Source organism: Gallinula chloropus (assembly GCF_964237585.1).
Source record: "Gallinula chloropus genome assembly, chromosome: 2".
Lineage (NCBI taxonomy): Eukaryota > Metazoa > Chordata > Aves > Gruiformes > Rallidae > Gallinula > Gallinula chloropus.
This window is the reverse complement of record NC_140086.1, coordinates 66,328,574-66,345,749: the sequence shown is the minus strand read 5'-3', so window position 1 is coordinate 66,345,749 and position 17,176 is coordinate 66,328,574. Positions and strand designations below refer to the sequence as shown.

Genomic DNA, 17,176 nt, shown 5'->3' with positions numbered 1-17,176 from the left:
TCTTATAGTGTCTGAAAAGTTCAAAGAAAGCCTGTTTTGCAGAACTGGATTAATAATTTAGGTGACAGCTTAAAATATGATGTTATTTATATAACTGTTCACACTTTGATGAGAAAATGTATGAGATACACACCAATCCAAGGCCTCTAAAACAAAAGTGGTTCTTCATTACAACACAAAAGCATAATACAATTCCATGGATTTGCAGTGAACATAATCCTATTCAACCCTTTCTGAAAATTAAGCTGACTTTTTTGGTTTGAAGTACTTATTTGGTGAAGGCGTTTGAGCTAAATTAAGAAAAAGCTTACCCATATAACAACAAAAAAAGCACTCATAGAAAACAATTTCAATAAAGCTATTTAAAAGCAGACATATCATTAGAGCTCATAAAGCCTTCCTCTCTAAATAATGCTCATGTGAAACACTTTGTGAACTCATAAATCAAAAAATAGCACTCAGAGGAAGAGCTGATAAGGAAAGTCTCTGTAAGAGTAAAATAATGACATCTGCCAGCATTATAAGAGAACAATGTTAATTTGTACAATGTCATTAACACAAATGCTTACAAAGTTCTATGAAACTCAAGTGCTAAACAGCTATTTATGTAACAACTTACTATCAAAAATGAATAGATTTCTTTCCCAGATGTTTCAATTGTTAAATGAAAGGGAAAGGCTAATCCATCTCTGAGAAGCTGCACAGAAAGCACTGCCTTTGAGCCAGAAATGCAAAGGGCATGCAAGGCGCTGTACAGAGACAACTATCAGAATGAGTTCTGCTCTACAACACGCAAGAGAAAACCAGAATTCTACCTTAAAGTGAAGGGAAGGATGACAACACTGCAGTTCTCTTTCCACAGAGTGGGAAAGTATACTTATCGACACTAAGAACTGGAATATAAAGGCCTCAAGGAAATTCCCAATGCCAAGAAGAAATAAAGCGTGAGCAAGTACATATTTATAAATATTTATACGTAGCAGCTAACAACAGCGCTGAAAGCTTCACGCTATTTCCCAGCATACAATTAAAAAAAACCAACCCATAACCACACAACAATAATTACATCTAGACAAGACTACTACACCCTTAAATTAAGAAGAAGCACATTCCCAGGCTTTATTGTTTGCTTTCCAATCACCAAGTGTGTACAGTAGTCTATTTGGTCTGCCTCATTTAAAAACTTACCCCTACGCTTTGCAACCTTCAGACATTAGGTCTTGTTTAGTTACAAATACAACCTGTTTTATAGGACAACACTGAAAATACCTATGAAATAACACACATGGAAGCAAACAGAAGGAAAAGGGGAAAAAACAAGGTTACAGTTCCAGAACTATTAAAAGAATTTCCATGGGATTTAGTGCAATTAGACATATTTTGAAGCATTAGTTTTATTTACATGAAAGAGGACTGCCTTCAATTTTTCAGGACAAGGGGAAATGGATTAAAGCTAAAGGAAGGAAGGTTTAGATTAGACATTAGGGGGAAGTTTTTTTACAGAAAGAGTGGTGAGGTGCTGCAACAGGCTGCCCAGAGAGGTGGTGGATGCCCCATCCCTGGAGGTGTTCAAGGCCAGGTTGGATGGGGCCCTGGGCAGCCTTGTGTAGATCCAGGCCTGGAGGTTGGTGACCCTACCTGTGACAGGGGGGTTGGAGTTCTACGATCCTTGGGGTCCCTTCCGACCCAGACCATTCTATGATTCTATGATTTAGCACTGCTTTAGCACACTTACATGGGAGCACAGCTTCTCCACTGGGATGCCAGTGATGTTACTGAAGTTGTCTATGAAATTCTTGGGAGCCCGGAAAACTCGAAGCACTTTTTCATCCGCCCCCGACACGAACTGAAACCGGCCGACCATCGCCAGGCAGCGCATGTCATACCCATGCACCTGAGGCCTTGCAATTTCATGCCAGGTTACCTAGACAGACAGAAATTCTTCAACAGGGAAGCAGGAAAATCGTGAGGTCCACAGAGAATGCTAACACTTTACTGGCTGACTTTATGTTAATAAAGTTAATGGCAACCTTCTGCTGACATTCATAAAACTGATGTACACTCACATACATCGATTAAATCCTATTTTTCCACCCAATCATCCATGTAACCAGTAGATTCTATCCTGCACAGGTATGTTCAAGGCATTAGCTTACCTTTGTTACTAAGGGCAGACTGTGCTTACTGTGACATCTTTATGCCAGACAATCAGGAAAAGGACACCATTTGCTTAAGCAAAAGGAAGACTGTCTGCTGCTTACTACTTTCTTGCATCTTTCAAAGTTACAGTTCTGCAAGGCAGCAATAACTACCCTGCTTCCTTCTTCTGACTTTCACAAAGCACAGTAGCACTGCTGTCTGCAAGCCACAGGTACCTACCTTCCCTCTTTCTTTAAATACTTGATTTCAGTGAAACTATTTAATTTAAGCTTTGCAAAAAAAAAAAAGAAAAAACAACCCCAAAACCACAATAGCAATGTAGCTTCTTATAGGAAAAACATCTGGAAAATCTTGATGTTTTTAAAAGTGTTTTCATTTGAAGTATTAAGGTTTTTTTCTAATTTCCAGAAATAGCCATATCCACGCTGCAAGCATTAACGCAAGAAAGCCAGGTGGCTGCTCTTTGTTGCAATAGGAAGTGCAGGGATTCAGTTCACACCAAACTTAAGATACAAAGACTGCAGTACTCTGCTAAATCAATTCATTCAAAACTTTCAGAGACAGCAGGAAAAGCTGTCCAGGTAAATAATACAAAGTTCAGTTATTTCAGAAAATAGGATACAAATTTAGCAAGCAGCATATATAGTGAAAAGTGCTACTTTATAGGTCTGACAAAACATGGTATTAACGACTCTTCTGAACGCTGCCAACTTCCACCATGTGCTAGTCCTGGACTTTGTTTCCCTATGTCAAATCCAACTACTATCTTTTCCACAGAGCTGCTGTACCCTTCAGACTGGAGATAAGGGGAAGAGGTAGGGAAGGAAACTGCAGAAGCCCTTCCTACAACACAGCTTGAGCTGGATTGCCACCACTTCTGTTTGGCCTGGACGAAGGGAATTGGGAACTGAAGCCAAATTCACTCTCCCAAAAACATGAGACAACCTGTGCTGGTCTGCACTACAGAAGCTTTAATGAGACATTGTAATTGCTGCCCTTTGCCTCCCACAATTAATAGCACAACTTGCCCAGAGCCTCACATGACTTCAGTCAGTCAAATTTCTGCCAGTTTCCTGCGTGGCCATTACTACTCTCCTGCCAGAAAAAGCTGGAACTGTAGTTGAGGAAAACGCATGAGCAACTAGAAACAGGAACTTCTGCATCCCTGAACAGCATTTCCCAACACAGTATTCAGACTTACTTTGGAACACACAAAGTTATTCAGGAATAATTCTTCCTGAAAAGTTGCTTGACCAGGTAGCAACTGCAGTCACACTGTTCAGATAAACCAGTCACAGTCATAAATAAAATAGTGTAAAAATACAGTGAGAACTCTGCTTAGATTAAGCTTGTGTAAAGAAAAAAACCCACACAACCAAAGTTGAGTTTCTTTATGATTACCTGCAGCAGTGCTTAGCCAAGCATTAAACAAGAACAATCATAGTTATTAGAATCAGCTATGTATTCCTCCACCTGATTTACCGCACAGCCTGGATTTTAAGACCCTGGGAGAGCACTTACTGAAGGTAACCCAGAGGTGAACTCCAGAATAAACAGCAGTCATGCTATGTGATTGCTAAAACTCTGCCAATGGTATCTTTAACAGCACACACTGAATGACCAAACTAAGCAGTCGCACAAGCAGTTTTGAACCAAATCATGGCTTGGGGAAATTAAAGGTACGAGTTATGTTCTTCACCAAGTTCACAAAATCTTTGAAGACTGTACCTCTGTCTCTTGCTTTCTTTTCCATGGAGCAAAGAGTCTAGTGGTTTGATCAGAACCAACACTGATGATAAACTCTCCTTCTGGGTCCCACTTCACATCTTCTACACTGTTAAAATGTCCTGAAATCACAACTTCTGGAGTCCATTCTTTCTATAAAAACAGTCACCAAAGAAGCAAGAAGCTTTCAATTGACTGACTGGCATACTCCAAGCAAAATAAAAGTACCAACCTCCTTATTAAGAAAGAAAAATAAAAAACAAATTTAAAAAGCAGCAATTTATCAGAACTCAGAGTGCTCAAAGACACATAAATACTGATTTACTGCTCCAACCTAAAATAAACTTGTGTTATGGGTTTAACTGACATTTTTGAAGAAAGCACAACCGTAAAGGAGTTCAGTCCATTTCAATGACTTCCTGGATCCTACAGGGAAGCAACAAGTTTTCAAGCCTGGGAGATTCCCATTCTGTGCAGGAGCAAGACTCCTAAAGAATATCATATTCAGAGAAGGCCTATTCAATCACTTGCTTTCAATTTTACTGTTACACTCTTCTATTAACAACAGAACCTACCTCAAGTGACATAAAAGAATTCCACTTAAGTAATAATAATAAAAAAACCCATCATACCTTATTAACTGCAGCCTGCTTCCAAAGGTGTAGCGCTCCATGAAAAGCATGAGCAACAACCATCGAGCCATCTGGACTAAACTGGCAGTCAAAAAATCCAAGGGTATTGCCACCCACTTCACCTACCCGCACCTGGATTAACGATCAGAAGTGAAATATCCATGAAAACAGCCTTCCATTCATATAAAGGCCTCCTACTCTCACAAGATGAAAATTTATCTCTAGGCAAGCGTTCACACTGCACACAGATAAAGAGTATTCCAGTTGAAAAGGGAAGCACTCGAGTATCATGGGAATTAAAGCTACATGCCACTTTTAATAGACCATCCCTTCATAAACATCTCAGGATAGGATCTTGATTAACCACCCAGGAGAAAGAAAACACTACACTAGATGAGACAAGAACCTACTCTCTCTCTCTGTTTTTGTCCAGTCTGTTGGATGTAGCAGTTTACTTGCAATCTGTTGCCTTGATGTTGCAACACACCAAATGGAAAAAAAGGCCCAAAGGAACGCAATTCTGAGTGGGGATTTTTTGCCCCCTCTTTTTTAAAAAAAAGAAAATAAAAAAATCTTAATTTCCAATATTTCCGTATTTCCACTCCCCTCTTCCTCCACGAACCCCTGCAACTTGTTCCACAATCATCCTGTGGTATATTTTGGCTTTTGTTTTATACCTCCCTTGTGACTGCGCATGCACGTATGCATCCAGACACACACGCCTGATAGCTGCTCTCTTGTGCTCTTTCAAGTTAGTTACATTAAAATATTAAAGTTACTTTTTGAATAGAACTAGGAAATGCAAGAACACAATTCCTTTCAAGCTGAAGTCTTAACAATTCCCCCATTATTATACAGCTGCTTTTAAGATCCATGTACACTTTTTTACCACACATTCAAAAAAACCCCACATCTTATCTGAAGTAACTTCGATACACCATGCTAGAGGCAGAATTCTAGTCTCACCTCTGAGCCGGGCACTGATTTTGTGAAGACTTCTTGGTCATCATATCAAAATGGAAGAAAGAGAAAATGGGATGTTCCCCTTGTGCCCTTCCTCGCTGCAGGCTTCCAGCTCAGGTTTCCCTCCCTCAATGCAAAAAGGATTGTTGCAGTTAAAATGTCAGATCTGAACTGCAAGCTGCACATTTGAGCTCTAACCAATGCAAACGGAATGGAAAAAAAAGAGAGAGTAACACTTTGCAACAATCTGTACTGGAGATCCATTTTTAGAAGCTTGTAAATTTAGCCACAACTAAGTGTTACCACCAAGGAAAACAAATGGCACCCTTCTGTGATCACCCTATTAGGAAATAATTTCTATTTCAAGTAGAAGGGCACAGGAACTTTTCAATGGAACAGGGGAAAAATTAAATCCACCTACTGTAATTCCCTCTCTTTCTCTCAAGCGAGGATTAGAGTTTTCTTTGTGAAAGGAAAGATCATAAACAATGGCTGTCAGAACCCAACACGATTTTGGCTGAACTACTGTATATTGGAAAAGCAGGTCAACTGAAAACAAAGACAGCTACCAAAGCACTGGTTATACTACTTGTTTATTTGGGATGATCCATATTAGAACAGTGTTCAAAATATTGCAGTGAAACGTGAGTATCCAGCTCAAATGGAAGAAAAAAAAACAGTGACAAAGCCCATGAACATGTTATCATGAGTTAAACCAGGCTCGTGAATTGTGTCAACTGCTCTGTGGCAACCATCTGGGGGCACGTTCACATAAGGATTAACTACAAATAATTCAGGATGGTTTCTTCCTCTTCTTATCAGTACACAGTGTTGTGTTACTGTGCAGCATCTGGCTTGCTATACTACGAATGTCAGGTGAGTACAAACTCCCCTTAGCTCCCCAATAAGGTAACAAGGAAACAAACACAATAAAAGTCACGGCGCATCACGTAATTTTTGAAAACTATAAGTTTTACTTGTAACACAGCATCAGAATGAGTATTTTTTGCAAAAAACCCACTTTTGGCTTTATCTCCCAGTATTTTAGAGAAGTTTTGCTCCCTATGGTACACACATGATCCTGGAAACACAACTTGGATGCAGAAGAGATTGTGAGAAAGACTGACACTTGCCTGTTCTAGCCAGACTCCGGACTCCTTATCGGGTTCCCAGATGATCACAGTCTTGTCCATTGATGCAGACAATATCCTCATTGGTTGTTGCATGCTGCCATCTACAGTACAAGGAGAACAATTACCCTACGACTTATGAGAATAGCTCCTACTGAAATCCAAACATGCTAAGAAAATTGTTCAGCGTCAGAGATGTGCAATGCAGAACTTAAAGGCCACATTTAATAAGATTTACTTTCTTACTAGGCATTCATTAGGAGGTATTGTAATTCTTCAGCTATAATCTCTCAAAAGAAATGTAGAACACGTATTCTACTGTTTATTCACTCCAAACTGACATTGAAACAAGTGTAATTTGGAGGAAAAGACAGAGCTTCACAGAAAGACTGCAGAGCAGCCCTCTGTTCTATTCCTCAAATTAGTTTTTACAGAGAGAACTCCAGTTTAAAACAAAATAATCTCTATGCCAGTATTCACTGTATTTTTTTTCCCAACTTAAGTGTTACATTCATTTCAGACTCAGAGAATCTAGCATCCTATAATACATACAGTGGTAGGGACTGCTCCCCAAAAGGCAATGAAACATTCAAGACAACCACCCAATACAGCCACAACTGGGAAGACCAAACTGGTTCATCACCCAGTTGGGAAAACCCTAGATCTGCTGGGGAACCTTTCTTCAGGATAGAGACATCGGTGGGTGTCTCAGGCAGTATCTTACACCACATCAAACCTTCTACACCGAGAATGCCTCAGATCAGCCTGCCTTTAGTGAAGAAGAAAATCTACCTCAGGGAACTGAAGATTGGGCAGGCCACAGAACACAAGCAGCTGCACATATGCAGAAGCATGATGTAAGACACTAGGAAAGCTTCATGGTCCAACAGGACAGGTGTCCAGATTGCAGTGAAAGACTCACATGACTGTATTTCACCTAAACCTTGCTTTAACAGGCAAAATCATCTATTGGTGTTCAAAAAAGCGGAAGAACAGATAATCAAGTTGGTATTTCTAAAGCAAGTCCTGTGCCTTTCACTACAGGTATTCTGACATTCTAATTGCACTCTACTGTTCAAGTGTTGTATATACACTAGAAAACTATACTTTGTACCAGTGAAGTCATCTGGCACCACCAGCAACTAAAACATCCCAGAAAAAACAGCACCTTTGCCAATACAAATACACAAGGGCACTCTGATGGTGCAAGCATGTCAAATCAAAAATCTTCTTCCCTTACACTTCAGACAGACATGCACCAGCAAATCAGTACCACAAGTAAGGCTGCCAGAAATTAAGAATTTTAAAAGCAATATAAATACTGGGGGGAAATGGAAAAACAAACAAAAAACCCCAAACATTTTTGTCAATGAGATTCTGCATTAATGCCTTAAAGCAACATGCTAGGTAGAAAAAATGATAGTCAAGGAAACCCTGGCATGCTATGTTAATGTGTGGATGACTGAAGATTACTCTTCTGAAGGCTGCTATTTCCTCCTTTCTAGTCCAAGGAAAAAGAATGTTCCTGAGTTAATGCTGACCTTCCAAAGAACAGACATTTCAAATAGCTGAATCAAGGTAAAATATTAGAGCTATGAATCCACACCAATTAAACCAGGTTTTGTTCCGCCATCAGCAAATCAATTACAATAAACTCAGTACAGATCAGTTTTATTTTATTCAATAAACAAATCATGAGTACAAAAGAGTGCCATGCAACACACAGTGACAGAGTCTGTGCTATACAGTGTGCTGTTGTGGCACATTCAGCCAAAACACCCGTTTACTTACAAAACATCATTTGCAGAAGTGAAATGTTTCCATAGGCCTCAGTGACAAGCAAGCATGCAAACACAACATACAGACATGTGACTCGACTCTACATATACGACACTTAACATTACTTGCTAAAGGATTTGGTAACTTTTTACCTTTGGAAAATGAAGGTTGCCAGTGAACTGCATACACCCAGTTTTCATGACCAGCCAACACAGACTCCAGAGTAACTGCGTATGTTGTATCAGTATCTGCCACAAATCAGAGAAAAGAACATTTTTTTCTATAAGCTAAGAAAGACCAGGTCATTTCTGGTATCTTCAGTGAAAAAAAAAAAAACAAAAAAAACAACTGCTTTGATCATCTACCAATAGTTCAATAGCCTATTGATGCTGAACAGCGCCTTGAAAGCCTACTTCACTGCAAGCCCTGAGTACCGGATTGACAGTAAGAGGTCAGCCTATTGCCTCAGAGTGGTATCACAGAATTCCTGGAGAACTCTCAAGCAATTTTGAAATAAACTCTCTGATATTGCCTGCTCTTCTCTATTCATACTCTTAACTTAAGCATATTTACAACTCCAAATGACTGTAAATACAAGCATCAAGATACTTAGGTGAATCCCGATTTGCAGCAAGTAGCATGAGCTTTTTTTTTTTACTTGTAACATCATACAAACTCCATTATACTACCCAAGTTGCCTAATAATTTACCCAATGTCAGCATTGAGAGACTTTGATCTTAGAGTGCTCAAGTGGTATGTTAAATAACCAGGAAGCAGGCCTGCACGTACTTATCTGTTATCCCTACTTTCTAAGTAATAGTAGCACCTTTTACTGCACTTAATTATAAGGAAAAAAATTAAAGGGATGTTATTAAACTGGAGGAGAACTGCACAGCAGCACAGCAGCTTACCTCCCACAGACAACTGTGTCTCCTGACTATGTACTGCATTTAGTGTACGTGCATTTTTCGTAACACATTAACTTTATATAGTCACAGCTTTAAAACAGTAACTCCACTTTTTCTAACAACTGAATAAAAACAATGCAATCAAACTGGTCTTAAATTCTTTTAAATACAAGAAACAAAACAAAATAGATAGTAAACACCTTGTAAGCCACCATAAAACCATGGACAGAAGTGTGAGACAGAGGGTACACCAGCAGCTTAGAAGGCGAACCATGTCCTGGGCTGCATCAAGAACAGGGGAGCCAACAGGTCGAGGGAGGTGATTCTGCCCCTCTACTCTGGTGAGACACCACCAGGAGTCCTGTGTCCAGCTCTGGGGTCCCCAGTACAGGAAAGATATAGACCTGGTGGAGCGAGTCCAGAGGAGGACCATGAAGATGATCAAGGGGCTGGAATACCTCTCCTATGAAGACAGGCTGTGAGAGTTGGGCCTGTTCAGTCTGCAGACGAGAAGGCTCTGGGGTGGCCTAATTACAGTCTACCGATACTTAAAGGGGTCCTACAGGAAAGGTGAAGGGGGACTGTTCATTAGGGAGTGTAGTGACAGAACAAGGGGTAATGGCTTCAGGCTGAAAAAGGGTAGGTTTAGATTAGATGTTAGGAAGAAATTCTTTACTATAAGGGTGGTGAGGCCCTGGCACAGGTTGCCGAGAGAAGCTGTGGCTGCCCCCTCCCTGGCAGTGTTTAAGGCCAGGTTGGATGGGGCTTTGGGTAACCTGGTCTAGGGGAGGGTGTCCCTGCCTATGGCAGGTGGGTTGGAAGTAGATGGTCTTTGAGGTCCCTTCCAACCCAAAGCATTCTATGATTCTATGAGGAGTTGCACAAGAGCACTGTACAGCTGTTACCCACCATTGACAGTAAAAATATTCTCTTTCAGTCTTATGGAATCATCTTCAGTTTCTGGAAGCTGCTTTGATTTTGTACACACTTTCCAAATTCTTATCAAACAATCCTGAGCACAGCTTGCTAAGAAAAGGTCTTCACCTATTTGATTTAAAAAAAAAAAAAAAAAAAAATTAGAGCCCTGTTTTCATTCCAAACATGTACTACAGCATTATCTTAATTTCTCCTATTGTATGCTGTATCATGAACTGCTGTTTTATTTTAACATCTCCCATTTCAAAGTCTCCACCAGCTTACACACACTGACTATGGACATTCTTCTGCTTGTAAGACGTGAAAAACACTGTAGATACTGTACAGACACCTCCTTACTACCTATGGCCTACACTCTGAACATGTTGACAGCATCAATATTCTTCAGTAACTCCTTTCCTCCCATTCTTTCTTAAAGATTGTAGCAACCTCTAGTTCCTTCTATTTTATTTTTGCCATTGCAAGAACTATGGGACTAGTTAACATGTAAAATTATCTCCTGTTCTATAAAAATTTAAAAATAAAAAGGGAAAAAAGTACTATTTCTCCCCCTTTGAAAAAGCAGCCAAATCTTCCTCACTCAGATACAGGTATTTGCATAATGAAAAGGGAAAGTTGCTAAAATTCCTATCTGTTTACATTTAGCTAACAGTCAGGTAATTAAACTTGAAGTAAACAAGACAAAATGAGGGATGCAAACACAACATAGGAGTGTTCTGTATTCATCCTACTGTAGCCATAGCTTTGATAACTCAAATGTAACTGTAACACAAGTTCAAAAATTCCTATATTTTAATAGGATGCAAAGTTCTATCTTGATTTTTAATATCTGTACCACCATCTCAGAAAAAAATTGCAACCACAAAAGTTTAATGGCTACAGTGGGTCAAAACCATCTGTTGGAGAGGTGAAATGGTAGTACCATAGTTAAACCAGTATTCCACTTTATTCATCTCTCATACTGACCACAGACTGCCCATTCGACGCCTCTTATCCAGTCCTCATGGCCAGGGAGTATTAACGTTTTCTGAAACTGAACAGAAACTCCTGTTATATCATGGAAATGCACTTAATTACCACACACATATGAGCTTTGGATTTTCAAGTCTTTTGTGTTTACAGCTTCTACTATTTGCAACTGGAAAAATAAACTGCTACTAAGGATTGTAATTTAGTAACACATTCTAAATAGGCCTGTTTGCTTTTGCCAACACCAGGTAAACATGTGTCACATCACAGCACTTCCTATATATATCCAGAATTTAAGGTACTCACATTCAAGAGGCTACAGTCTCTCTCTGAATAGATGAAAATTTTGGAGGTTTATTAGGCTTATATTGGTACACAAAGAATAATGCAATGTGGGTAAATAATTTGCATTACACATGTGAAGTAGATACCATTGCAGATGATGTAGAAAGTGAATACAGGTAAAATCAAGGTTAATTAATCTGTAGTTAATTTCAGTAATTAATCTGTAATATAATACTAAGAATTACTTATGGGGCCAAAAGTGTTCCCTATATTTCTTAAGTTTATTGACTAAATTTATAAGGTAAGCAAACATCAAGAACTGCATCTGCTGATGGAAACCTCTACATGAGCACAGAAACACAAAGTTCCTAGTAGGAACTTTCATTAGCAGTATGTTTTCACTCATAGCATATATAAGACTATGTTTTGTTTTGATTCAACTAAGGTAGAAGTGTTCATTGCTTAATTAGCATTTAAACCATTTCTTTGCCCAGAAGAAAGCCCTACTTCCATGACATGTTTTGATGCCAAGTTCACTTAAGATGTCTGAAATGACTATTACAGTTAAAATGTTAGCTTCAGAGAACAGAGTCAGAAACACTAACTCATTCAAATAATTTTACAGCTAACTAAAACCACTCAGAAACCCATGCCTCTTCTCTTTGGTCCATATTTTCCTGGGTGTTCCTCAAAAAACATTACTCTGCTTCTTGTTCACCATTTACATTCTGAACATTACAGAGCAATCGATATACAAGGTACACACACAGATAAGTGAACAGCTTAACAGAAGCTTCCAAGTCAGAAGGTTTTTGGTCTTGATTATGTGCTCTCACAGGCACTGAAGTCTCATTTGGCTTGTCACAGAATTCTACACTCACTGGCACTTCTGGATGTGGCATTCCAGACAGATGTTTATGTTCCATGCCCAAGTGGTTATGTGCAAATAAAGGCAAGGACAGCCCAGGAAGAGAGATCAAACAGTGACTTCAAGGTTCTACTGAAGGCTACGTGTTTCTGGCAATACATTAAAAAAAATATTAAATCTTTTTTTGAATTTACATTTCACATAATAAACAGCCATTTATTCATTCATTTATATGATCTTTGACATAATGCTCTGCATTCTACATTCACCAAAGTTAGTTAGTTAAATTATTCCCATCTGAAAGCCTGGATCAGGCTGAGCTGTTGCTAACGTTCTTGTCTCTTTTGGTTCCTTTTATGCTGAACAGTGTGCATCTCTCCTGAAATCTGGTTTTAATATTAATCTAAATACGCACCTATTAACTTTTAATTTCAAGGTGTTGGGTGGGTGTTTTTAAATTACCCTCATCTTTGCACATCAAAAAGAACCATTACGAAACACAGGTGTTTGTTTTCTCTTTAAAGAGAATAAAACTAATAGTTTGAGGTTATTAATACCACCCGAGATTTCTAATTCACTTCCCAAACAGGCTTCTAGGCACTACGTAAGCCCAAGCCAAGCATGCAGGTCTTTGTGCTATGGAAAAAGCACTCAATTTTCAAAATATTGTTTCCCATAAAAATAAAAACTGTCCGTTGAAAACGAGCAAGGGGGGGCTGCTGTTACGACCTCCACTTGCTTTTTGTATTGTTTTTGCCATTTTCACTGAAGCCTGTGTCTTGATATCACACATGCAGTTTCAAAAGTGCATCAATTTAAAGCTTCTTGCAGATACACGTAACCACTATTTTTAAATTATTCAGTCAAAGCTTTTATTATTACCTAGGTTGTACTTGCAACTATTTTGAGCTGTCATTCTTCACATTTTTACAGACTTTGTTTCAGCAGTCTCAGCTTTCTCCTCCTCTATTCCAGCTTTCCCCTTGGTCCTTACCAGTTACATAAGGTTATTGGAAGGTACAGTATCAACAACTGAATCTGACAAAAACTCATGATCAAGTCACCAACTTCACAGGCTTTCCCATGCCTCTCAATCAATCTCTGAGCATTTTTACACAGCGGCAATTTGGTCTCTTTTCTTTCAGGCAAAGAAGACATCTGTTTGATAGGCAGCAGAACTAATGAAGGCTCATTGCCTGTGGAGACATCCAGTGAATTCTGCAGAACTAACTGCCCACACCTTGGATACGTGTCCTTCAGGACAAGGCTAGTAGTACTGTTCGGCAAGTTTGGCAACTAACACACAAGGCAAGAAAGGTGCAAATCATCTCAGCTTTTCTTCACTAGGCACAATATCCCTCCCCTATCCAGCTGTTAGCCTGAAGTACCTTTGAGTAAGTCTCTTATTCCACTTTTCAATTAGGTCAAACATACTCAAACATGCACAGCAGAATCTTCTCACAGAAACCAAGTTCGACATAGAGATGTCTGGTTTTAAAGCTCTATTGTGGTCTTCTGGTTTACTTGCTTCCCCTCCACAGTCTTGTGATTTCTTAAGCAGGAAGATTTATAATGGTTTCTGAAAGATTTTTCCCTGGGTACTTTCATAAATCAATAGCCTCTTTCAAGAGCTCAGAAAGGAGAGATCATTTTCTTTCTACTGCTTAACGTAGTATGGGATCTCTGGATAGAAAGCCTTAAAGGATTTGAACCCTGCCCATTCAGCTTCAAAAACCAAGCAGTTTTTTATGAATAAATATACTTCAACTCTAAAATTACTGAAATTACTAAAAGGCAACATTTATCAGCTAACTTTAAGATGCCTCATCCTCCCATAGAATGTAACAGTGCCCTCCAGGTTTCTTCAGAATGCCCCATTCTGAACTTGGGGTTCACAGAATCCTCTCTCAGATGTTAACTAAAGGAAGAGTTTTTCAAGAGTCACAATTAACAGGATAGAGCCACAGGCCCTTACCAGTTAGGGAAGGGATGCACAAGCTCAGATTCTAATTACACTTCTACACTAAGATCTTGTGAAAAATGACAGGACGACACTAACATTGCTTTCAAATACCTGCAAAAGTAGAACTGCAGAAGCCATACAAAAAAAAGGTGTCAGCAGAACTGAGAGAACTCAGAGAAGAAAACCTCCCTTTAGTAGCTAGGAAGAAATTTATGTCAGAAAGCTCAAAAGGGTATTTTCATTCTGCTAATAGCTGTAATGCTCTACACAGGCACTTTTACTCCACAGGGAATCAAATTTGGGCTCTTCAAGGTCTGTACAGTCTACCTCGTTAAAAAAGATATTCTGGAAAGTTAAGACAGATGCCAACCTGAAGTCCCATCTCATTTAAACAACAACAACAACAACAAACAAACCAACCCAAAAAAAGAGAGACTAAACCCCAAGTTTTCCAGGAAAGCTGGTGAAAATACTTCCTAAAGTTGAAGGAAAATGTAGGAAAAACAACCACATGTAAAACAAGAGAAAATTCATCACTCCCTGTATCATTAGCTTCCTACAACAGAAAAAGGAAAAAAAAAAAAAATAGACAGCAGCATAAACTTGCTTATGAAGCTGGAGTGTGTTTATATTCTAATTACATTCCTTCATCCTCCACAAACTGACTGCATTTAAGAATGGCTGGCAAAATAAGTTATGGATTTCCAAACACTCCTGGCAGTCAAACTGCATGTTATTTGTTAATCTGAACATACAAGAAAATAAGTTCCAGATTGAGTGAGGAAAATCAACTGCACAAGCTCTGACGTCTTTCTTTAGTACACTGAGACTCATAAGTGGCATTTTGCCACTGCTAATTCCCAGAGAATGTCATTAAACTCATTTAACCCACTAGCTACATAGAAAGGAAAAAAACCCCAAGAATCAAACCCACCAAAACAACTAAGTAAGCATCCCTTCTTTCCTGCTTACTGGTTAAGGCATCACTAAATATAGCAGACAAAGGCTGAAGTATTTACTTTATGGACAACAACAACAAAAATAGAAGTCTTATTATTGTATGTTGCAGTGTGAACAGGGAAAATGACCTATGAAGTAGCTTCTAGCTGTTTCAAAAATCAAAAAGTAGTGTCTGTTCTTCAATTTCTAATGGAGCTGTGCCTCAACAAACCCAGAAAAGTGGTTCCTACATATGTTAGCCTCACTGGAGATTTCCAAATGCTAGGTTCATAAGTGCATTTTGGGCAGTGTTTCTGGTTCGAGGCAGGGGGAGAGGGTAAGGGATCAATAGAGAGAAAGAAGAGACATTTACTTCTGTTTTGGAAGAAAGTTGTTCATCACATGCTTTAGAGTCTAACAAGACTTCTCAACAGATTCAAGAAGAGGACAGAATTTCTTTGCAGAGCTCCAAAGAAACATTTAATTGTACGAAAATCTAAAGATAGCTACAGCTTCCAAATAATACATGAAAAAAATGCATGTGCTTTTAGAATACCAGTCACTCCTTCAATAATTTCTTTTGATACTCAGAAGCATTCAGCACAAAGGGCACACTTGGCAACAAACATGCAATTCCATAGCTAGAAATCATACCAGTTTTATTGTAAGAACTCATAGACTGGAAGTATCCTTTCTGTATGAACCATTCAATACACAGACAGTAAAGAAGGGCAGTTGTAGCTATTCTGTGTCGGAGAGAACAGAAACACAGGATATCTTCTACACAGGGGAAAAAGTAAGAAAAACTAACACTTTTACACAGTGAAAACATCAACATCCGTATGTACATTGCATCTTTAGCCAGAAAAATGGATGAACTATTTAAACAGAGGTAGTTCTACATGATGTCTATCTAGAGGCAGTAGTTATTAGAAGAACCTCAAATTAAAAAAAAAAAATCAGAAGCCCATATGGAAAGAAAAGAAGCAGAAGAACTGAGTAATGATCCATGCAAGAGACAAAAAATGGAATTACCTGGCCACTCTGCTGTATAAACAAATATATTTTGCAGTCATCACCACCACAAGCCAGTATTGGTACTGGGGGAGGGAAAAAAAAAGTCTTCATTACTCAAGTAACAAAATCTAGTATTCTAGTATATGAAAAATTATATAAATAGCAAAAACCAACACAGTATCAGTAAGTACAGTAATACATACAGGCGAGCAGGATACTACCTTTTTAAAGCTTATTATTTCAAACATTATCAAGTGTCTCATTTAAACTAGGATTTCAAGAACATAAAACTCAAGTTATTTTGGCATGTAAATAAAAAATAATAATAATAATAAATAAATAAATATCTACAAGTTTTAGATGCTAAAGAACAGCTTCCTTCAAGCTTACATGTCCATAGGAAGTTCGAGTATTAAACTTTTCATTAATCATGTTTATTTTATTGATATCAACCAGCCTAATATACAGTTTTTCACATAAATGCTCTGGAGTACTAGAATTTGGATCTGAGATAAAGTCCTGCGACAGAAACAGAATAAATGAGTTGGATACTGTGGTCTAATTGAAATGGGGACATTGTGATCAGCAGTGTGATCAGCAAAGCTTTTTCAAGTTTGCTCACTTTTTTTTTAATTCACCTGTTGCAATTCAGTTCTGAGGAGAAAATTCTTACTTGTCAGAGGCCCAAGTTAAAGCATCACAATTACCCAGGTGCAGTAAGAATGAAAAATATGACAAAATAGCTGATCAAGATCCGTAAAATAGCCAATCCTATTCCCAGCATTTTAGTAGCAGAGTTTCTGTGGAGACTACAAAGCCAAAAGCGATCAAACAAACAAAACAATAGGAAGCTTTTCTTAAAGACTCAGAAAACAACTGTAAAGAAACTCCTTAACTAAGA

The 17,176-nt window shown here is 38.6% G+C and overlaps 1 protein-coding gene across 1 annotated transcript in view; it reads right to left on the bottom strand.

Moving 5' to 3' along the window:
* ELP2 (elongator acetyltransferase complex subunit 2) overlaps positions 1-17,176 on the bottom strand; it is a gene marked incomplete at its 5' end in the record, with an annotated part of 36,395 nt that overhangs the window by 12,870 nt on the left and 6,349 nt on the right. The window contains 8 exons of the mRNA XM_084260406.1: positions 1,736-1,924; positions 3,889-4,038; positions 4,518-4,649; positions 6,614-6,714; positions 8,542-8,637; positions 10,208-10,342; positions 11,201-11,267; positions 16,294-16,358. Of these exons, the coding sequence (XP_084116532.1) occupies positions 1,736-1,924; positions 3,889-4,038; positions 4,518-4,649; positions 6,614-6,714; positions 8,542-8,637; positions 10,208-10,342; positions 11,201-11,267; positions 16,294-16,358 (935 nt within the window). The remainder of the gene's footprint in view (positions 1-1,735; positions 1,925-3,888; positions 4,039-4,517; positions 4,650-6,613; positions 6,715-8,541; positions 8,638-10,207; positions 10,343-11,200; positions 11,268-16,293; positions 16,359-17,176) is intronic.